Source organism: Monodon monoceros, unplaced genomic scaffold (genome assembly GCF_005190385.1).
Source record: "Monodon monoceros isolate NGI ecotype Baffin Bay Population unplaced genomic scaffold, NGI_Narwhal_1 Super_Scaffold_1, whole genome shotgun sequence".
Lineage (NCBI taxonomy): Eukaryota > Metazoa > Chordata > Mammalia > Artiodactyla > Monodontidae > Monodon > Monodon monoceros.
Window position 1 is genome coordinate 23,248,734 of NW_021703765.1, and position 24,404 is coordinate 23,273,137.

A 24,404-nucleotide genomic window follows, 5' to 3' on the forward strand; every position below is an offset into this window, starting at 1 on the left:
AACCTTGCTTTGTGTCTTCTATGTTTAAGGGGAGCTGCCAGAATAATCCTTCCTCAGAGTTTCTTTTTTTTTTTAAACATCTTTATTAGAGTATAATTGCTTTACAATGGTGTGTTAGTTTCTGCTTTACAACAAAGTGAATCAGCTGTACATATATATATATATATATATATATATATAATCTCCCCATATCTCCTCCCTCTTATGTCTCCCTCCCATCCTCCTAGAGGGGTGAACCCCTCTAGGTGGTCACAGAGCACCGAGCTGATCTCCCTGTGCTATGTGGCTGCTTCCCACTAGCTATCTATTTTACATTTGGTAGTGTATATATGTCCAAGCCATTCTCTCACTTCATACCAGCTAACCCTTCTGCCTCCCTGTGTCCTCAAGTCCATTCTCTATGTCTGTGTCTTTATTCCTGTCCTGCCCCTAGGTTCTTCAGAACCACTTTTTTTTTAGATTGCCTATATATGTGTTAGCATATGGTATTTGTTTTTCTCTTTCTGACTTACTCCATTCTGTATGACAGACTCTAGGTCCATCCACCTCACTACAAGTAACTCAATTTCGTTTCTTTTTATGGCTGAGTAATATTCCATTGTATATATGTGCCACATCTTCTTTATCCATTCATCTGTCGATGGACACTTAGGTTGATTCCATGTCCTGGCTATTGTAAATACTGCTGTGATGAACATTGTGGTACATGACTCTTTTTGAATTATGGTTTCCTCAGGGTACATGCCCAGTAGTGGGATTGCTGGGTCATATGGTAGTTCTGTTTTTAGTTTTTTAAGGAACTTCCATACTGTCCTCCATAGTGGCTGTATCAATTTACGTTTCCGCCAACAGTGCAAGAGGGTTCCCTTTTCTTCACACCCTCTCCAGCATTTCTTTCATCAGTGTCTTATAGTTTTCGACATACAGGTCGTCCACTTAGGTAGGTTTATTCCTAGGTATTCTTTTTGTTGCCATGGTAAATGGGAGTGTTTCCGTAATTTCTCTTTCAGATTTTTCATCATTAGTGCATAGGAATGTAAGAGATTTCTGTGCATTAATTTTGTATCCTGCTGCTTTACCAAATTCATTGGTTAGCTCTAGTAGTTTTCTGGTAGCATCTTTAGGATTTTCTATGTATAGTATCATGTCATGTACAAACAGTGACAGCTTTACTTCTTTTCTGATTTGGATTCCTTTCATTTATTATCTTCTCTGATTGCTGTGGCTAAAACTTCCAAAACTATGTTAAATAATAGTGGTGAGAGTGGACAACCTTGTCTTGTTCCTGATCTTAGAGGAAATAGTTTCAGTTTTTCACCAGTGAGAACGATGTTGGCTGTGGGTTTGTCACATATGGCCTTTATTACGTTGAGATAAGTTCCCCCTCTGCTTGCGTTCTGGACGGTTTTTATCATAAATGGGTGTTGAATTTTGTCAAAAGCTTTTTCTGCGTCTGTTGAGATGATCGTATGGTTTTTCTCCTTCAGTTTGCATTCCTGGGATAAACCCCACTTGATCATGGTGTATGATCCTTTTAATGTGCTGTTGGATTCTGTTTGCTAGTATTCTGTTGAGGATTTTTGCATCTATGTTCATCAGTGACATTGGCCTGTAGTTTTCTTTTTTTGTGACATCTTTTTCTAGTATCAGGGTGATGGTGGCTTCGTAGAATGAGTTTGAAAGTGTTCCTCCCTCTGCTATATTTTGGAAGAGTTTGAGAAGGATAGGTGTTAGCTCTTCTCTAAATGTTTGATAGAATTCACCTGTGAAGCCATCTGGTCTTGGGCTTTTGTTTGTTGGAAGGTTTTTTTTTTAAATTTATTTTTTGGCTGTGTTGGGTCTTCGTTTGCTGCGCGTGGGCTGTCTGCAGTTGCGGCGAACGGGGGCTGCTCTCCGTTGAGGCGCGCGGGCTTCTCATTACAGTGGCTTCTCTTGTTGCGGAGCCCGGGGTCTAGGCGCATGGGCTTCAGTAGTTGTGGCACATGGATTCAGTCGTTGTGGCTCGCGGGCTCTAGAGCACAGGCTCAGTAGTTGTGGCGCTCAGGCTTAGTTGCTCCACAGCATGTGGGACCTTCCTGGACCAGGGCTCAAACCCGTGTCCCCTGCATTGGCAGGCGGATTCTTAACCACTGAACCACCAGGGAAGTCCTGTTGGAAGATTTTTAATCACAGTCTCATTTTCAGTGTTTGTGATTGGTCTGTTTATATTTTCTATTTCTTCCTGGCTCAGGCTCAGAAGTTTGTGCTTTTCTAAGAATTTGTCCATTTCTTCCAGTTTGTCCATTTTATTGGCACATAGTTGCTTGTAGTAATCTCTTATGATCCTTTGTATTTCTGCAGTGGCATTTGTTACTTTCTCGTTTTCATTTCTAATTCTGTTGATTTGAGTCTTCTCCCTTTTTTTCTTGATGAGTCTGGCTAATGGTTTATCAGTTTTGTTCATCTCAAAGAACCAGCTTTTAGTTTTATTGATCTTTGCTATTGTTTCCTTCATTCCTTTTTCATTTATTTCTCATCTGATCTTTATTGATTTCTTTCCTTCTGCTAACTTTGGGGTTTTTTTGTTCTTCTTTCTCTAATTGCTTTAGGCATAAGGTTAGGTTGTTTATTTGAGATGTTTCTTGTTTCTTGAGGTAGGATTGTGTTGCTATAAACTCCCCTCTTAGAACTGCTTTTGCTGCATCCCATAGGTTTTGGGTCATTGTGTTTTCATTGTATTTGTTTTGAGGTATTTTTTGATTTCCTCTTTGATTTCTTCATTGATCTCTTGGTTATTTAGTAGTGTATTTAGCCTCCATGTGTTTGTATTTTTTACAAATTTTTTTCCTGTAATTGATATCTAGTCTCATAGCGTTGTGGTTGGAAAAGATATTTGATACAATTTCTATTTTCTTAAATTCACCAAGGCTTGATTTGTCACCCAAGGTATGATCTATCCTGGTGAGTGTTCCATGGACACTTCAGAAGAAAGTGTATTTTGTTGTTTTTGCATGGAATGTCCTGTAAATATCAATTAAGTCCATCTTGTTTAATGTATCATTTAAAGCTTTTGTTTCCTTATTTATTTTAATTTTGGATCATCTGTCCATTGGTGAAAGTGGGGTGTTAAAGTCCCCTACTATGAATGTGTTACTGTTGATTTCCCCTTTTATGGCTGTTAGTATTTGCCTTATGTATTGAGGTGCTCCTGTGTTGGGTCCATAAATATTTACAGTTGTTATATCTTCTTCTTGGATTGATACCGTGATCATTATGTAGTGTGCTTCTTTGTCTCTTGTAATTGTCTTTATTTTAAAGTCTATTTTTCTGATATGAGAATTGCTACTCCAGCTTTCTTTTGATTTCCATTTGCATAGAATATCTTTTTCCATTCCCTCACTTCCAGTCCGTATGTGTCCCTAGGTCTGAAGTGGGTCTCTTGTAGACAGCATATATACTGGGGTTGTTTTGTATCCATTCAGCCAGTCTGTGTCTTTTGGTTGGAGCATTTAATCCATTTACATTTAAGGTAGTTATCGATATGTATGTACCTATTACCATTTTCTTAATTGTTTTGGGTTTGTTATTGTAGGGCTTTTCCTTCTCTTGTGTTTCCTGCCTAGAGAAGTTCGTTTAGCATTTGTTGTAAAGCTGGTTTGGTGGTGCTGGATTCTCTTAGATTTTGCTTGTGTGTAAAGGTTTTAATTTCTACATCGAATCTGAATGAGATCCTTGCTGGGTAGAGTAATCTTGGTTGTAGGTTTTTCCCTTTCATCACTTTAAATATGTCCTGCCACTCCCTTCTGGCTTGCAGAATTTCTGCTGAAAGATCAGCTGTTACGCTTATGGGGATTGCCTTGTATTTTTCTTTTTTTTTTAAAAGAAGTTTATTTATTTTATTTATTTACTTTTGGCTGTGTTGTTTCTCTGTTGCTGTGCGTGGACTTTCTTTAGTTGCTCTGAGCGGGGGCCTCTTCATTGCAGTGTGCAGGCTTCTTATTGCAGTGGCTTCTCTTGTTGCAGAGCATGGGCTCTAGGCACACGGGCTTCAGTAGTTGTGGCTTGCAGGCTCTATAGCGCAGGCTCAGTAGTTGTGGCGCATGGGCTTAGTTGCTCTGTGGTGTGTAGAATCTTCACGGACCAGGGCTCAAACCCATGTCACCTGCATTGGCAGGCAGATTCTTAACCTCTCTGCCACCAGGGAAGCCCCACTTGTATGTTATTTGATGTTTTTCCTTTGCTGCTTTTAATATTTTCTTTGTATTTAGTTTTTGATAGTTTGATTAATATGTGTCTTGGCTTGTTTCTCCTTGGATGTATCCTGTGTGGGACTGTGTGCTTTCTGGACTTGATTGACTATTTCCTTTCCCATATTAGGGAAGTTTTCAACTATAATCTCTTCAAATATTTTCTCAGTCCCTTTCTTTTTGTCTTCTTCTTCTGGGACCCGTATAATTCGAGTGTTGGTGCATTTAATGTTGTCCCAGAGGTCTCTGAGACTGTCCTCAATTCTTTTCATTCTTTTTTCTTTATTCTGCTCTGCAGTAGTTATTTCCTGTTTTATTTTAGTTATTTAGTTATTTCCATTTTAATAACTTTATTTTATTTTTCTGTCTTTTCTTTTTTTCTCCCTTTCTGCAGTAGTTATTTCCTATTTTACTATTTTATCTTCCAGGTTACTTATGTGTTCTTCTGCCTCAGTTATTCTGCTATTGATTCCTTTTAGAGAATTTTTAATTTCATTTATTGTGTTGTTCATCATTGCTTGTTTGCTCTTTAGTTCTTGTAGTTTCTTGTTAAACGTTTCTTGTATTTTCTCCATTCTATTTCCAGGATTTTGGATCATCCTTACTATCATTACTCTGAATTCTTTTTCAGGTAGACTGCTTGCTTCTTCTTCATTTGTTTGGTCTGGTGGGTTTTTACCTTGCTCCTTCATCTGCTGTGTGTTTCTTTGTCTTCTCATTTTGCTTAACTTACTGTGTTTGGCGTCTCCTTTTCACAGGCTGCAGGTTCATAGTTCCCTTTGTTTTTGGTGTCTGTCCCCAGTGGCTAAGGTTGGTTCAGTGGGTTGTGTAGGCTTCCTGGTGAAGGGGACTGGTGCCTGTGTTCTGATGGATGAGGCTGGATCTTGTCTTTCTGGTGGGTAGGACCATGTCCGATGGTGTGTTTTGGGGTGTCTGTGACCTTATTATGATTTTAGGCAGCCTCTCTGCTAGTGGGTGGGGTTGTGTTCCTGTCTTCCTAGTTGTTTGGCATAGGGTGTCCAGCATTGTAGCTTGCTGGTTGTTGAGTGGAGCTGGGTCTTAGCATTGAGATGGAGATCTCTGGGATAGCTTTTGCTGTTTGACGTTACATGGAGCCGGGAGGTCTCTTGTAGACCAGTGTCCTGAACTCAGCTCTCCCACCTCAGAGGCACAGGCCTGACACCCGGCCGGAGCGTGAAGACACTGTCAGCCACATGGCTCAGCAGAAAAGGGAGAAAGAAAGACAGAAAAATAAAATAAAGTTATTAAAATGGAAAATTAAAAATTATTAAAAATAGAAAAATGAAAAAGTAATTAAAAAAACAAGAGAGCAACGAAACCAAAAAACAATGATAACAAGTGCTAAAAAGTATACAAAAAAAAAATGGACAAACAGAACCCTAAGACAGATGGTAAAAGCAAAGGTATACAGACACAGTCACACAAAGAAGCATACACATACACACTCAGAAAAAGCAAAAAGTAAAAAAATATATCTATATATTAAAAAAAAGCAAGAGAGCAACCAAATCAATGAACAAATCTACCAGTAATAATAAGCTCTAATTACTAAACTAAGATAAACATAAAACCAGAAACAAATTAGATGCAGAAAGCAAACCCCAAGTCTGCAGTTGCTCCCAAAGTCCACCGTCTCAATTTTGGGATGATTCGTTGTCTATTCAGGTGTTCCACAGATGCAGGGTACGTCATGTTGATTGTGGAGATTTAATCCACTGCTTCTGAGGCTGCTGGGAGAGATTTCCCTTTTTCTTCTTTGTTCTCACAGCTCCCAGGGGCTCAGCTTTGCATTTGGCCCCGCCTCTGCGTGTGTGTAGGTCGCCTGAGGGCGTCTGTTCTTCACCCAGACAGGACGGGGTTAAAGGAGCCGCTGATTAGGGGGCTCTTGCTCACTCAGGCCAGGGGAGGGAGGGGTACGGAATGAGGGGTGAGCCTGCGGCGGCAGAGGCCAGCATGACGTTGCAGTAGCCTGAGATGCGCTGTGTGTTCTCCTGGGGAAGTTGTCCCTGGGTCACACTCTCTTCCGTGGCTCCAAAGCTCCCCCCACCCAGCACCCCCGTCTCCGCCCGCGAAGGGGCTTCCTAGTGTGTGGAAGCTTTTCCTCCTTCACAGCTCCCTCCCAGGGGTGCAGGTCCCGTCCCTATTCTTTGTCTCTGTTTTTTCTTCTGCCCTACCCAGGTACGTGGGGAGTTTCTTGCCTTTTGGGAGGTCTGAGGTCTTCTGCCAGCGTTCGGTATGTGTTCTGTAGGAGTTGTTCCACATGTGGATGTATTTCTGATGTATTTGTGGGGCGGAAGGTGATCTCCACGTCTTACTCCTCTGCCATCTTGAATGTCTCCCTCAGAGTTTCTTGATCTGTTTCCTGCTAAGAAACAGGAAAAGAAACTTCGATTGAATTAGGTCACAAGTTTTTAACTGACAGAAAGAAGTGATTGTAAAATTTTTTTTTTGAATTTTTGATGCTTGTCTCTGCTTTTATATTTTTATTCTCTTTGGCACACTTTATATACAATTTTATTAGAACTTTTCAAGTTGAAACAACCTGCTCTGTCATTGAGGTGGGCCTGGGATAACTCCTAAACCGTTTTCTAAACTGTCTCTAATTCTTTCATCATATGCTTTCTTGAATGGCGACCAAAATAGTGTACTAGGCCTTTTATTAAGGGAATAAATAATTCGAGACTTTTTTTGGCATCTTATTTTCTCAGATTGTGGGACCAAAAGAAGTTCAGCTTTTACATCTTGAGTAAAAACCTTTATTTCCCTGTGTTTTATTTATACCTTTCTACACAGAATTATTTTAGAAGGTGCTTGAGTTTGCCCAGGGTTGATTGTTCCCTTAAACTAAAAGCTTAAGTGGGGGAAAACATAACTAACATTGTTTAAAGCATTAAAATAAGGGAGAAAGTAAGTTTTGCTCCAAGTATACCTTTCTTTCCTTTTCTTACTGTGTTGGTTGGAATCTGAATTTTTAAGTCATTTTTTTCTTTTGCTTTCTTGAGAAAATAAATGCAGGATGATCTTGCATGATAGTTGCTGAAATTTTTACGTTTTAATAGTTACAGTTTCTTCCATTTTGGAAGTTGAATGACAGCCTATAGGATTGTCTGTGAATCACATGAATATAAATACTTTTTGGTTCTGCTTGGTGCATTAAAAATTGCTATAATAAATTTATATGCAATTTTTATCCTTTAACTTTTTCCTTTGAATAGCCTCTTTTAAAACATTAACGTTTCCACAGTTTAACCACTGAATGGGCTGATTCTTGTTGGTTTTGTGAATGATTTCCATAATTCTCTCTTTGCTAAGGTAAGGGGGAAAATGTCTTTAGAAGTGCTTCTGTGCTTTTCTGCATGGTTACGTGTTGATTTTACTCATGTTGTGTCTTAAACTGACAAACATAATTTGTTAGAGAATGTATGTTGTGGGCTGAAAATGACACTATTAATATAAAATGTCAATTTTGAAATCATTTTATGGTGGAATTTTCAGTGAAAAAGACTTAAGAATTGGGCTTCCCTGGTGGTGCAGTGGTTAAGAATCTGCCCGCCAATGCAGGGGACACGGGTTCGAGCCCTTGTCCGGGAAGATCCCACATGCCGCGGAGCAACTAAGCCCGTGCACCACAACTACTGAGCCTGTGCTCTAGAGCCCATGCGCCACAACAGCTGAAGCCCGTGCGCCTAGAACCTGTGCTTTGCAACAAGAGAAGCCACTGCAATGAGAAGCCCGCGCACCACAACGAAGAGTAGCCCCCGCTCGCCGCAACTAAAAGAAAGCCCGCGCACAGCAATGAAGACCCAATGCAGCCAAAAATAAATAAATTAAAAAACAAAGTAGAATAAAACCAATCTAAATTACTGAAAGCTGTGAATTCGGCAATATGTAATTAAAAAATTTAGCTTTCTTACCAAACTATAGTTTATGATTTCATAGCAGTTACAAAAAAGTCATCTGTCACCTTACCACTTTCCTTATTAGACTTAATTTTTTCTGTTTTCTTCTAGTTCTTTATCATTCACATAATTTTTAAATGATTTAAATCATAACAGATGTAATTTTTATAGTAATACATCTATGATAACTTCTGTTAGGTATATATAGAAATTCCAGTTAGTGGTAATGTTCTAGATTGATATTATGTGGGTTTGCCTTAATAAAAAAGTAGCTAAATATTATTCATGTTGAAAGAGTATTAAACTAGAAGTTTGACATATTTATTTTTCTGTTGTGACCTGGGACAAGTTACTTAGCTTCTCCATTTCTGTCACTTGTAGATTGAGGATACTCTTATTTCGTTAGTCAACTTCTCAGGGTTTTTAAAAGAAATCAAATGAAATAATCAAGGTGAGAGAACCTTGAATAGTATATAGGCCTCTACAGATTACAAGTTATAGCTAATCAGAAAATTTATTTGCATATCAACAATTAATATGCTGAAGTCTTTGAATATATTTCTTCTGTAGAAGGTTAAACAGTTCTTTTCCTTAGTCTTCTCCCATGTTGAAATACTTTCTTTAAAATATAACTTAAAAGTTAGTTTCAACTCAATTTAGCCAAACAACCCCAAATTCTATGTTAGTGGAGTTCGAATTACTGAAAATCTACTAAATGTTTACAATGCTTAGTTGCAGTTTTGAGTTTTGTTAAATAAATTATTTTTCTCTCTAGTGTAAACATTTTTTTTTAAATCTGAGTTTATGTGGGAACTTAAATTACTTCTACATTTGAGAATATGATAAGATTTTTTTTTTTTTTTAGGTTGCTCTACAACCATTTGGTAAGCTTCTTTTCTAAGATTATGTATTATTCAACCTCTTTTTTCTTTCTTTAATCCCGGAGGGCCAACACCATGGCCTGGCAGTTTCCATTGGTACCTCTTACGTTACTTAAAAATTTGTAGTGTGGACACGTGAAGAAGAATGGGACAGATGGGTTGACAGAAAAGAAAAGAGAAAGTTGAAAAAGAAAATGTTGGATGGTAGAAACTGCCTAAAGGACCACAAATAATTCCTCCTGGGGCTGTATGTTGGCTCCATGGTTTAGGTCATGGGTCATCAATTAAGTTATCAGCCTAAGTATGCTGCTTCTGTGAACTCCCATGGTGAGTCTTTTACTTGCCAACTGTAGCCTGTCTGACTTGTTACACCAGCTGACTAAAATACTGTAAATAACTCTTACATATATTTTTATGTGTGATAGTTATCAGGAATAGGTGTTAAGTTCATTAGATGACCCATTTTATATATTTATTTTGGTTGTGGACCCTTGTATTCTTGAACTACAGGCTTCATATGAAATTAGCTTTTTTCCCCTACCAACAAATGTTCTTTCTTGTTTATTTGTCAGTTTTGGAAAACCACTTGCCATCTGACAGTGGTACTGTGTTGATGAATGAAGGGATGCGTGCTGTAACAGTGAGCTCTGGTCTTTTTATTTTCATACACGAACTAATGGCAGGGTCTCCCTGAGGTTGTGGTGGAGAGCAGATCTAACCATCAAGGCCAGGGTTGTTTTTCTTCTCTTCTGTCACCTCATGAATCATCATGGCTCATGACATCTGGACACATTTTCTGCATAAATGGGTGATATAGTTGATCATCTCTTTGTAATGAAAAATATCCACAGTTTTTTACTTCATATTTGCTAATTTTTTTCTTTTTCTATCACAATTGAACATTTCTGTATCCTCTTCACTATACCGTTCTTCAAGTTAAGGCCAGAGTTGTTTGTCATGTAAGAGGATTGTAACACAGAGTTTAAATCCGAAGAAGCTGTAAACTCTCTGTACAGTGGTTTCTTGATATGCCCCACCATCCATGTTAGTTGATACAAAAATTGTCTGCCTGGTACAGTGAAAGAATTTAGGTGGTGTTGAATAGAATTTGTTTTAAATTTACAGTGACATGATAATTTGCCAGTTAGATGTCACATCCTTTATGAATTCCTCTCTATAGGTAATTTTAAAGGGGAAAAAAATCTGTATTTGTCATGAAGGTTCTTATGCTTGCTTACTGTCAACACATGCTTATCTGAATATAAAAATCATTGGATTTGGTGTCAAAAGATCTGGGTTTGTAATTTTGCAGATTTAGGAATATGTATGGGTTAAGCCACAGTTACGCATTTTGGTTTATACATTTTGGTGGGAATGGTAATTGGTTAAATCTTTCTGGAATGTAATTTGCCGTATTCATCAGAACAGAAGTGTCACTGACCTAGCAATTCCACTTCTAGAGTTTATGTTAAGGAGATGATTGGACAAGTTCAGAGATGTATGTATGAAGACACTGATAGCAATGTTTATAACAGAAAATTGCTAACAATCCTAAGTGTCCAGATGAATGAACAAATAAAAATGGTGCATCTGCACACTGGAACAATATATAGCCATTAATAATGATTATGTGTTTATAGATATGGAAAAATCCACAGCATATTAAGTGGTTAAAGCCAGTTATAAAATCGTTCATGTAGCATAATCTCGTTGAAGCAAAATTGTGTTATATTAATTTAAAAAATGTGTATATTTATATAATTCTCCTGTGTAAGTTTTTATACCTTTATTTTTATGTTTCTTTTTTTTAACTTGTTATTTTGAAATAATTATAGATTCACAGGACGTTGCACACACACACACACACACACACACACACACACACACAGTAGTACAGGGGAGGTTCTTTGCATCCTTCCCTGTTTTCCCCAATGGTAACATCTTGCGTAACTCTAGTTCAGTACCAAAACCAGGAAATTGACACACAAAAGTTATTGAGATTTCAGCAATTAGTTATACATGCACTCATTTGTGTGTACATGTATAGCTCTGTAGTTTTATCACATGTGTAACCACCACCACAATCAAGATGCATAACTGTTTCATACCAGCAAGGCTCCCGCGTGCTTTCCCTTCATAGCCACACCCATTCTTTCTACCTTCCGCATCTCTAAACCCTGGCAGCCGGTAATCAGTTTTCCATCTCTATAATTTTTTTATTTCAAGAAGGTTGTGTAAGTGGAATCATACAATATGTAACGTTTTGAGATTGGCTCTTTCATTCAGCATAGTGTCTTTGAGATCTATTAAGGTGGTTCTGTGTGTCATAGTTCGTTCCTTTTTTTTTTGTTGAGTAATATTCTGTGTTGTGTGTATACTATAGTTTGTTTCTGTTTAAAGACTTATTGAAGGACACTTGGATTGTTTCCAGTTTTGGGCTGTTATGAATAAAGCTGCTATGAACATTTGTGTACAGGTTTTTGTGTGAATATAAGTTTTTATTTCTTTGAGATAAATGCTCAAGAGTTCAATGACTGGGTTATATGGTAAATGCTTAGTTTTATACAAAACTGCCCAAACTGTTTTCCAGAGTGGCTGTATCACTTTACATTCTCACCAGTAATGTATGTGATAACCAGTTTCTCTGCATCCTTGCCAGCATTTGATGTCACTGTTTTTTATTTTAACAGTTCTGATTGGTGTGTGGTGTTTCCTCCTGGTGGTTTTTAGTATGGTTCATTTTTACAATAATAAATACAAATTATTTTCTTTTTTAAAAAAGAAAAATTACTTAGACATAAGTTTCTTTTCTGCCAGTTATTAAACGTTACTTAATACTGAGAAGTTTTGCTAGGTGAATAAGGAATATTGATTTCCTTTGTAATCCACTAGTGTTATACTTCTACTGTAGTAACATATTAATGGAAATAAAATCAAAGCAGATCATCTACAGTTGTTTGACACAGCTGTTTTGATACTATTTCAAAATGTAAAACTACTTCAAAAATTACCAAATTATGCCTTATACTTGTCCTCTGCCCCATGGAGGGAAGAAAGGTGAAGACTGGCAAATTACTTATAAGATGTATTAAGGAATAAATATATGCAAAGTTTGACAGTTTAACACTTGTAGATTCATTTCATTTTGTCGTTGAGGGGTTAGGGAGCTCACATTCATTGAGCGGAGTGTTGAGCACTTTCCACATGTTGCTACGTAGTCCTTACAGCTATCCTATCAGATGGTGGCATCCTTACATCCATTTACATATGAGGAAACTGAGCCGCTCAAATTAAGTATCTTGGCTAGTCATACCAATAGGAATGAGGAAACTGGAATTTAAATATGTGGCTTTGGAATCTTTCCATTATATGGGAGCATATGTTGTCTTCAGTAACGGGAACGGTTGGAAATCCATGCGAACAGTACGCAGGAATGAGTTTGTTAATTGATGGTAATGGTTAAATCGAGAGGGTAGTACACTTGGAGTATACGAATTGAAAGTGACCAGTCTGTGAATCTAGTGGGCACAGAATCATCTATATTATTTCTGTTACTGTTTCTTACTAGTGTTCCAATTTGGTATATTATTTTAGTGGAATTAAACTAGAATTTTTTTTTTCTTTTTTGACCACGCCATGCACCATGTGGCATCTTAGTTCCCTGACCAGGGATCACACCTGTGCTCCCTAAATTGGGAGGGCAGAGTCTTAACCACTGGACTGCCAGGGAAGTCCCTAAACTAGAATTTTTAAAGATTATGTAGTTGACTGTGTTCTGCTTTAGTAATAGTAGTTTATCCAAGTTTGCTGGCCCAACAGTTGGCAGCAGTGGTTAATTATAGTGGTGGTTGTATCTGGTTAGGCTTTATTATATGTACTACTAGAGGCATTATTATTGTTGTTGCTGTTCACATTGTCCTTTTGTTTTTTGCTAAAAATTTGAAGATGATTGAAGACATTTAACCATTGTACACCTGGGGCACCTCGCTGCTCTGTGAAGAGTTCTGTTAGTGTGTCTATATATATTATAATATTCCAGCTGGGTTTTTTTTTTTTAATATTTATTCATTTGGTTGCATTGGGTCTTAGTTGCGGCAGGCGGGCTCCTTAGTTGCAGCACGTGGGCTCCTTTGTTGCAGCAGGCTGTCTCCTTAGTTGTGGCTCCAGGGCTCCTTAGCTGCAGCATGCATGTGGGTTCTAGTTTCCTAACCAGGGATCAGACCCGGGCCCTCTGCACTGGGAGCGTGGAGTCTTATCCATTGCATCACCAGGGAAGTCCAGTTAGTGTATATTTTTGATTTTTTTTAGAATTTATTTTTGGCTGCATTGGGTCTTCGTTGCTGTGTGTGGACTTTCTCTGGTTTGGTGAGTGGGGGCTACTCTTGTAGTGTGCAGGCTTCTCATTGCGGTGGCTTCTCTTGTTGCAGAGCACAGGCTCTAGGCGTGTGGGCTTCAGTAGTTGCAGCAGTTGGGATCAGTAGTTGTGGTGCACGGGCTTAGTTACTCCGTGGCATGTGGGATCTTCCCGGACCAGGGATCAAACCCGTGTCCTCTGCATTGGCAGGTGGATTCTTATCCACTGTGCCACCAGGGATGTCCAGTTAGTGTATATTTTTGATTCTATGCTTATTGGCTTCCTATTTTATGTAGGATAAAATCCAAATTCCTTTAGATGGCATTAAGATTCTTCTCTCTTTTGCTCTATTTTACCTTGTAAGTCTTCTCTGCTACCTACACGTCCCAGCTACTTAACCTTGTCATGATGTATGTTGGTGCACTCAGCAGAGGTGGCAGAGATGACAATGATTATTTGAGACATAACTTAGAAGTAATCCAGCTGTGTTATTGGTATTCATTGGGGAATTTTGTTGTGGAAACTGTCACTGGAACATGTGGAGAGTGAGAGGTTGACGTTGATGTTCTCTCCCGAGGGAGAGTCTCTTCATGAAATCTAAATAAGGAAGGGAATAGACTTAGGATATAGCCCAGAAATGGCCACATAATGTTTAAGAACTTCCCTGTAGTTGTGAAAATCTTGATAACCACTTCCTTGCTGAATTATATTCAGGGAAGCCCAATGAAGGTTCTTAAAACTGGAAAAATCCCTTAGACCAGTTTCAAATGTTCCAGTGTGTGTGTGAGAGCTTCTTGGGCATGGCTCTCCAGTCCCATAGGTCTCATTGTCCATCGGGGTGTCACCCGCAAAACTGAGATTCCTGTTCTGTGAATCCATCTGTTTATGTTGTTGCTGGAATGATAGCAGCTCTGAGGAGGAGGAGCCTGGTCTGCTGTCACATATAAGGATTGCTTCAGACAGAGTCATACCGGGCCATTGGAGCAATACGATTGTTTATCTAGAGTTTAGTTCCTTTAGCAAATGTTTGATTAAGAGATGACTTGTTTTAAGTATTTATCCCTAATCTCTCATTAATGACATTTTCCATATTGACCTGGTTGTGGAGTTTATGTATACAGGAAGTTTGAAGACCTCTGTGATATTAATTTATTTAATCTGTATTGGTATGAATATTTGCTGCCTTTTTGCCCCCCTTTTGTATGCCTCCAGTGCCCCAAATCTGCCTTCAGAAACAGCATTTGGTTTCTAATTGTAATTGTCTTGGAAACATTGGCATATTTTGCATTTCAATTTTACTTTTATTTACTGCAAATGATGATTTGTAAGTTGCCTGCTACCAGAACATCTGAGTTCATTTGTTTAACTAAACAGTACTGTGCAAAAATGCCTATAAACACGCGGCAACAGTTACCAGCCACCCCGGTTGCTTACCACCTCATTTTAGCTCTACATCAAGCACATGGGAAACATTATTCTTAAAATGTTCCGAAAAGTTTAGAAAATTGGAGGATGGAGGGATGGGAGGAAAGGAATTCTATTATAACAGTCAGTGTGTTGCTTTTGGCAGGGGTGTGCCTGGCTGATTTCCTTTGTAGGAATAACACTGCAACAAACAGAGCTTTATGAATCCTTCATTTAATAGGTAATTGCCATGTGTTCTTCTTTTGACTGAGCCACTGTACCAGGCGTGGTGGGGGAAGGCACGGATGAATGAGACATTTTCTCTGTTCTCACGGAGGTTATAATCTGGATACTCAAGATGCTTCTGATCGGCAGTGGTGATTGTTGAGGAAGTGTGGTAGCTGTGGTGCTGTTTCAGATCACGGCCATGTGTAGGGGATGCAGGCTTGAGGGGCCTAATTACAGAATGGTAGGTGCTGGCTGGCTAACCACAAGCCAGAGCTTCTAGCAGAGGTGGGATAGTTCCCAGCTTTTCTTGTCTCTTCATCCTTGAGTGACAAAGAAACCAGCCTGCTTCAAAAAGTTATATTATTTTACATTTAGAAACAAATAAGTGTCTTTAAAAATATTTTAATAAAAATTTAAACTTGGGGGCAGATGTTGCCTTGAAATCTGGGGAGTGTGAAGTGTTTCTTGAGGGACGGGGAAGGAATTTTGTCCTCTGGTAATGAAGTGTCTGACAAAGGCTTTCATTGATTCAGTGCATTTTTATTAAGTGCCTGATTTGTACCAGGCTGAGAATGCTGTGATGAGCAAGGAGCACACAATCTAGGGGGGCCACAGACATAACTTGGCAGTCTTGCTACCGGGTGCTCAGTTTCATGATTGGGTGCTGTTGGGACAGAAAGCAGGCTTCTTACCTGGTCTTTGGTGATCAGAGGTGGTTTCCTGGAGGAAATGGTGTCCAAACCAACCTCACTAATACATGTTGGGATTAATTCTTTTTTTCAGGCTAATATTGTATTCAAAAGAAATCAGAACCTGGTTTTTGTTTTTGTTTTGGGAACACTCAATACCTTTCTGTTGAGAATGAGTTGAGAAACTGAACTCCATACTCCAGCCATCTGGTATATTTTTCCAGGCTTGTAGTTGATCATTCTCCAGTGTTGATTAACCTCTGCTTCCCAGAACCTTCCAGGCTCTCTGTGACTGCCATACCTTTGCGTACGCATTCCTTGTGTCTGGAAAGCCGTCCCTTTTTGTCTGCCCAACTGCCTTCTCTTCCTCCTTCAGGACAGACAGTCACTTCCTCCAGGATGCCTTCCTTGAGTGCTAAGAGGGTAGGTTGGGACAGGGCCGGGCTTGATCTGCGTACTTCCCCTGCACCAAATAGTCTGTCTGATTCTTCATTCCTCTGTGTAGCCTGGAGGCAGAGGCAGCATCTTTCACAGAGCCCAGCATGTCCTGGGCACCCAGGCAGTGTTTGTTGAACAAGCAAATTCCGAAGCTTTTGAAGATTGTAGCCACATGTATATAATTGAAGCTCTTGGTTCCAGCTGGTTTTAAGAGAGTGTTATTGACTCAGAGTAGAAGCACCAGTGAAATAGACTTTATGCATGTGGTCTAGTTATTAGCCTCATAAAACTCTTTACAGTCTTTTGCATTTTATACGTCTTTACTTTTATTTTTTGCCCGAGTAACCCATAAACTGAGTAATTCATAGTTTTCACTTCTTGCCAACTACTGATGTATATTATTAAATCTGACCACAGTGATTTATTATAATAGAAGTCTTTTGGTTATTAACAAAAATCAATTTGATTTAGCATATGTCAGAAAGAGGGGCTTATGTGATGAAGAGAAAGGGCTGTCTCATAGAATCCCAGATGAGAAACACAGCTAGGCTTCAGGAAGAACTGGTCCCAAGAATTACAAGGCCAGCAGGAATCCTGACTGTCCTTTTTGTTTATCTCTGCTGCTCAGTGGATAGAGGATGGCTTCCTATAACCCTCAGCATGGCAGGCCAGTTCCAGCCATACGGAGAACCTGTCTTTACATCTCAATTCCAAATTCCCCAAGACTCTGGCATAGCTTTTGTTAGATGCCTATCTCTGAGCCATCAGCTATGGCCAGGGAGTGGGGGTCAGGCTGAACAAGCCCTGTCTGCTTCTGCTCACCCCTGAGGAGTAGGTGGGAAGGTAGAAGAAAGGGAGGGGGAGGACAGTAGACAGATCATATGAGGTGGGCAGACTCTCCAAAAATATCTAATACAGGGATAAAGACCAGGGACATGCAAACAGTTGACTACAGAATCATTTCTAGGTACTTTTGGCTAAAAATTTTTCAATCTTAGAAACTTAAAGATTACTTTGGAAAGATATTTATCTTTTTGAATATGAATATAATTTGAGATTCTTAAGGTAATGGCATATTCACTGAAGTAATTAGTTTTAGCCTTGTGTATATGTACAGTACTTCTTATACATGATACTGTCTTCAATTGCTGGGAGACAAGTTCTAGAGTAGCTCTAATAGAAATAAAAGGTTAGATTGGAATGTATTTGAAGTTTTCTAGTAGCCATGTTAAAAATGTAAAATAAAACAGGTGAAATTAATTTTAACAGTATGTTTTATTTAGCTCAGTATATCCCAAATATTATAATTTCATGAACATAAAGATTAATCATGAAGTATTTTCTATTTTAAAAAAAATCTTTGAAATCTGGTATGTATTTTGTATTACAGTTCATCTCAGTTGGGACTGGCCACTTTTCAGGTGGTCAGCCACTACATGTAAGCTAGTGGTTACCATATTGGACAGCATAGTTCTAGAAATAGCTAAAGTAATCCATTTTCTTTCATAGTTTCTCTGAAATTTTCTTGTCAAAAGCATTGGTGCTTATGGATTGTTTTTTTTTTTAAAGTATGCTTCAGCAGCAACAGCAGAGAACCCTGGGAGGTAGGGGTTTTTAAACTAGCCCTTGAAAGAGTTGCCCATTTGGAGGATTTGCTATGTGCCATGTGTGTTGGCAGAAAAGAACAAAATTTTTAAACCAGTCACCAGGCTGTAAAGCTGATTCTTGTTCTTCCGCTGATTCCTGGAATGTTACTTAAACTCCTTGGAAGCCTCAGTTTGCTTATCTATTGAAATAGGGTTTATAACTGTCCTGCTCATTAGAAGAGGTTCTCATGTGCTAATAAATTTGAAAGTGCTTTGAAAAACTTTTAAAGGGTTACATAGATGTAAAGCATTATTTTAATTTATTAACTGGGAAAAAAGCAATGCATTTTGGAATCAATAGTAGCTCATTTATTGAGGTTTTACTTTGTGCCAGGCACTGTTCTAAGTGCCTTATACATATTACATAACTTAATAACCACACCTTTTGAAACAGGTACTGTTTTTATCATCTCTGTTTTATGTATGAGAAAACTAAAAGAAGGTTAAACGATCCCTAGGTTATATAGCTAGTAACTAGTTGAATTGGAATTGGAATGCACTTTTTTCTCTAAATTGTGGCAAAACGCACACAACATAAGATTTATCATTTTAGCCATTTCTAAGTGTTTACTTCTGTAGTATTAAGTAAATACATTCACATTGTTTTTTTTAAAAAAATGAATGAATTAATTTATTTTTGGCTGTGTTGGGTCTTCGCTGCTGCACGTGGGCTTTTCTCCAGTTGGGGCGAGCGGGGGCCACTCTTCATTGCGGTGCGCGGGCTTATCATTGCAGTGGCTTCTCTTGTTGCGGAGCACAGGCTCTAGGCGTGCGGGCTTCAGTAGTTGTGGGGCACGGGCTTAGTTGCTCCGCGGCATGTGGGATCTTCCCGGACCAGGGCTCGAACCCGTGTCCCCTGCATTGGCAGGCGAATTCTTAACCACTGCGCCACCAGGGAAGTCCTACATTCACATTGCTGTTTAACTATCTCCATCGTCCATCTCCAGAACTTTTTCATCTTCCCCAACTGAAACTCCATACTCATCACATACTAACTTGCTATCCCTCCCCCATCCCCCCACCTCCCTGTTCCCAACCACACCAATAACAACCACCATTCTACTTTGTCTCTGTGGATTTGACGTGGACTCATACAATATTTGTCTTTTTGCAACTGGCTTATTTCACTTAGCATAATGTCTTCAAGGTTCATCCATGTTGTAGCGTGTGTCAGAACTTTTCCTTTTTAAGGCTGAGTAATATTCCATTGTATGTATGTACCACATTTTGTGCCATCATTCATCTGTTGATGGACACTGGTTGCTTCCACCTTTTGGCTATTGCGAGTAATGCTGCCGTGAATGTGGGTGTACAAATATCAGTCCTTTTGGGTATATGTATACCCAGAAGTGGAATTGCTGGATCATATGATAATTCTCTTTTTGATATTTTGAAAAGTTGCCATACTGTTTTTCATAGCACTTGCTCCTTTTTACACACCCATCAGCAATGCATGAGGGTCCCAGTTTCTCTACATCCCCTCCAACACTTTTTTTCCTTTTCCCTTCCCTCCCCTCCTCTCCCGTCCCCTCCGGTTCTTTTTTTTAATAATACCATCCTAATGGTGTGAAGTAGTATTCACTGTGGTTTTAATTCACATTTCCCTAATGACTAGTGATGTTGAACATCTTTTCATATACCTGTTGGCCGTTTTTATGTCTTTGGAGAAATGTCTATCTGAATCCTTTGCAGATTTTTAAACTGGGTTGTTCGGGGTTTTTTGTTGTTGTTGAGTCAGAGTTTTTAAAAAATATATCCTGGATATTAGTGCCTTACCAGGTATGTGATTTGCAAACATTTTCTCCCATTCTCTTGGGTTGACTTTTCACTCTCTTGGTAGTATCCCTTGATGTGCAAAAGTTTTTAATTTTGGTTAAGTCCAATTTATTTATGTTTTCTTTTGATGCCTGTGTTTTTGGTGTCATATGTAAGAAATTACTGCTGGATCCACTGTCCTGTAGCTTCCCCAGTTTTTAAATCTAAGAGTTTTATGTCTTTCTCTCCTGTCTCTGTGTCAATTTGCATTGGCTTCTGTTTTTCTGTATATTTATAAATTATTGAAGCTTATGTCTGTGTTTTCTCTCTTTTCTTGCCTTGTTTCTTTTTTGTTGTTGTTGAACCATTTGAAAGTATTATAGAAAAATAATGGCATTTTTCTAAATAACTATAATCCTGTGATCAGTACTTCCTTGGAAATGGGCACATGAGGCCCCTGCCTTGTGCTCTGTGTTTGAGAATACCTTTCTCGAATTTTTCTAAGTCCCGCCAGCCCCACCTCTCCTCCCTGCCTCAACACCTAAAAGGCAAGGCGCCCCAAGGGCTTTTCTTTAGGAGTCTCATGTTGAGAATTATAGTAAATTTTCTAATTACATTGAGAATAGAAGCTTTATTTAGCTGATATTATTGTTTACCACTGTACACCTTATTTTCCTTCTAAATTGTCTTTCTTGTCTTTATTTTTATGTATTCCTTTAACTGGTTAGTATGTACATAGTTAATGTTATAGTTATTAATTACCTTTTTTCTCATTTTCCAGTACCGAGTTGAAGCTCTTGGAGGAGGCAACCATTTCAGTCTGCAGGTCTTTAGGTAAGGAGGAAAAATGAATGTGTGTGTGTGTGTGTGTGTGTGTGTGTGTGTGTGTAATGTGTATATATATGTATGTGTGTGGAGACAGTTATTTCAAAATTTCTGTTACAGATTTTGCTGGTGCAATGTGAATTGAATTAATGAAGTGATATATTTTTGTTGATGATGATAATTATAATTGTACTAATAATTATATTCTTGGTGTTTATTGATGCCTCTAGAGGTTCTCATTCAGTTAACAGCAATGAGACACATGCTTGGTTTATTTGCAGTAGTGGTAATGGACTCCACTAAGCCGTAGAGCTTATTCTTTTTACAAATTTTGAAATACTGAGAAAAACCCAAAATATTCTTTGTTTTGTAGTTGCATGTATAGTTCCTAGAGAATATGGATCATTCATCCTTTGCTTTGCCAACTGCACGCACTATATATGCTGTTGCTGGATTTGTTAACTAGAATAATTATCACTCATTAATAGGAAAATATATTAGGAATCTTCTCAAATTAGTAATAACAACTTGATATTATGGTAAAGTGCATGGGCTCTGGAATTATTTTATGGTCTTAATTATAGCTCTGTTACTTACTAGCTGAGCTTTAATTTCCTCATCTAAATTGCAGGATTCTCATGGGAAGAAGTCAGATAACATACGAAACATCCAGTATAGTGCCTAGCATCTCGTCATTATTCATTATTTATGTCAACAAATGTTACCTTTCTTTGGACCTCATTTCTCAAATACTTTGCTTTCAAATTGGTAGCAACTGGAAAGAAATGTATGCTTTAAAAAATGTGAATGATTATACTTACATTTCATTGTTGCTTTGAAAATTAGAGATAACGTATCTGTGAAACGACTGGTGGACCGGAGCTTAATAAGTGATGACGAGCTTGTTTTTAAATCAAGCTTATGGATGTGCTCCATGTAAGCTATGTGGCTAACTCCCATATAAGTTACTCTGCCAAAAACAGTCTTTGATGAAATATTTTTGCTTTTAAAAACAAATTATGTTGGTAATGATAGAGGTGGTATTATAATAGTTGCCTTGAATTTTGTCTGCAGTTATAACCATAGATTTGAGGATTTTGTGCTAAACAGAGCTGACTATCAAAAACCTATATGACAGTTTGCTGAAAATTAATTTTATGTAACAGTGATATTAATGCAGTTATTATGATGATGGTTTTTAATGTGACCTTGGGGTTTTACAAAAATAACATTTTAAAATTGGGAGTAATAGTTACTTATTAATACAATGTGGAAAGCATACTAAAGTGTAAAAAAGGCAGTAATTGCTCATATTCCACAACCCTGACATAGCTATTGGTAATATTTTGCCTTCTGTTATTTATTCTTTGGATATACATTTACATGCATATTAAATACACATACTCAATTATTTTAATCTGTGTTTTTCACTTGATATTATGTATCTAAGTGTGTCATTCTATATTTAAAACTACTTTGGAGAATAGCAAATATGTGTGTGTATGTATATATATATATATATATATATATATATATTTAATTCCCCAAATTCTAACAATATAGTGGTACAGTTAAAATTAAAGTCTTCCCATATTAAACAGTGCAGGAAATCATTGCTAATCTTTTGTGATAAGATCAAAATTTTATCAGTAATTCTGTGTGTATTGACTTATATGCACAATTTTATGTAAGTGGTATTATTTCTATGCTTTCACTTAGCAGTATTCAGGAACTTCTTTCCACGTTAATAGATATAAATGTATATCAATTTTAAGGGCTATGTGGGTATGTAACAATTCTCTCTTTTTTTTATTTTTTTGGTCTGAAAATGTTTTCATTTTTCCTTTGCTTTTGGAGGATATATTTGCTGGGTGTAGAATTCTAGGTTGGCATTAATTTCTTTCCATACTTTAAATATACCATTCTGTTATTTTTCTGGTTACTCTCATTTTTGTTGAGATTAAAACTGTCAAAAAAAAAAAAAAGCTGTCAGTGTTAATGTTGTTCCTTTGAAAACAATGGAGTTTTTTTCTTCTGGATGCTTTTAAGTTTTTCTTTTCTTTTTTTTTTTTTAAAGAAGATGTTGGGGGTAGGAGTTTATTTATTTATATTTGCTGTGTTGGGTCTTCGTTTCTGTGCAAGGCCTTTCTCTAGTTGTGGCAAGCGGGGGCCACTCTTCATCGCGGTGCGCGGGCCTCTCACTATCGCGGCCTCTCCTGTTGCAGAGCACAGGCTCCAGATGCGCAGGCTCAGTAGTTGTGGCTCACGCGCCCAGCCGCTCCACGGCATGTGGGATCTTCCCAGACCAGGGCTTGAACCCGTGTCCCCTGCATTAGCAGGCAGATTCTCAACCACTGCGCCACCAGGGAAGCCCTAAGTTTTTCTTTTTTGTCCTTGGTTTTCAACATCTTAGAATATGCTGAGGAGTATTTTTCCTTCCTTCTCTCCTTCCTTCCTTTTTTCTCTCCTTCCTCCCTCCCTCCCTGCTTGAGGTTTGTAGAGCTTGTTAAATCTGTGGGTTGATGTCTTTCATCAGTTTTGGAAAATTGTCAGCCATTATCGATTTATACATTGTTTCTGTCCTATTCTGTCTCTCCTCTCCTTCTAGGATCTCTGTTATATTTGTGTTAACATTTTCATTGTGTTGCATAGGCTTGTTAGGCTCGCTCGCTCTCTTTTTTTTTTTTTTTTTTTTGTATTTTATTTTCTTTTTTACTTTCTCTCTGACCGTCCGTAGGATATTTTTTTATTAATCTGTCTTTAGTTTACTAATCTTTTTTCTGGTAAACACATCTATTGAGATTTTTAAGATAAAATTTTAATTTTAGAATAGCTTTAGATTTATAGAAAAGTTGCAAAGCTATGTAGAGAGTTCCCATATAACCCTCTTTAGTTTCCTCTGTTGTCAACATCTTACATTAATATGGTACATTTGTTACACTAAGGAATCAACAGTGGTACATTACTATTAACTAAACTTGTCCCTTTATTCAGATTTCACTAGTTTTCCCAAATGTCCTTTTGGACTTTTTTCTGTTCCAGGTTACTACATTACATTTAGTCATTAAGTCTCCTTAACCTCCTCTTGTTTCAGATTTTCCTCAATTTTAATGACTTTAAGAGTTTTGAGGAATACTGGTAGAGTATTTCTAGAATGTCCCTCAGTTCGTTTGATGTTATTCTCATGGCTGGGTGGGGGTTATGGATTTGTAGGTGGAAGATCACAGAGGTGACATGCTGTTCTCAACACATCATATCAGGGATACATGCTATTAACATGAGTTTCACTGATGATATTGACCTTGATTATGTGGCCAGGGTTGTTTTTGTCCATTTTCTACACTGTAAAGTTGTGCCCCTGCCCTGCTGTTGCCTTCATTTTGAAGGAGAGTTTTTCTGGATACAGAATTCTTGGTTGGCATTTATTTTTTCATATCCCTTTGACTATATCATTCTGTTGCCTTCTGATAAGTCATTTTTTTGTTACTGCTGTCAAGATTTTGTCCTTGCCTTTACAAAATTTTAAAATTTATTCTTTATTCTGCTTGGGGTTTGTTGATGTTCTTGGATACGTAGATTGATGTTTTTCATCATTTTGGGGATGTTTGTGGCCATTATATTTGTTGGGCTTTTTATATTTATTACTTTTTTCTATGAATCTGTACATGGGGTTCTCTGGGTCCAAACAGATTTCTTATTAAATATCTCACAGTGAATTTTGAGTGCATTTCCCCCACTTTTTCCTAGTTCTTACCTGCTAGGATAGTGCTATGAGAGCCAGGTCAGTTGTTTTATGTGAGGAGGTGAGGTTTGCTCTGTGTTTGGCTTGTTTAATTCTTACCAGTTGTTTTCTGGGACTTGTCGCCTCTGAATCTGTATAGCAAGGTATTGGGTGGACGATTAACGTAAGGTTTCTGGTTGGAGTAGACAAAAGTACTTTCAGGCAGTTAGGCTTGTGAATGATCCATTGATTACCAAATAAAATTTTAGTCCAGTTCTATAAAATTTGTAGTTAGTTAAAGTGTTTCCTGTTTTTAG

General features: G+C 38.0%; 1 protein-coding gene across 2 annotated transcripts in view; it reads left to right on the forward strand.

Annotated features, from left to right (window-relative positions):
- Positions 1 to 24,404, forward strand: part of DYM (dymeclin) — a 377,165-nt gene that overhangs the window by 33,059 nt on the left and 319,702 nt on the right. For both annotated transcript variants that reach the window (XM_029234371.1, XM_029234366.1), the window contains exon 3: positions 20,323 to 20,375. In XM_029234371.1, the coding sequence (XP_029090204.1) occupies positions 20,323 to 20,375 (53 nt within the window). The remainder of the gene's footprint in view (positions 1 to 20,322; positions 20,376 to 24,404) is intronic.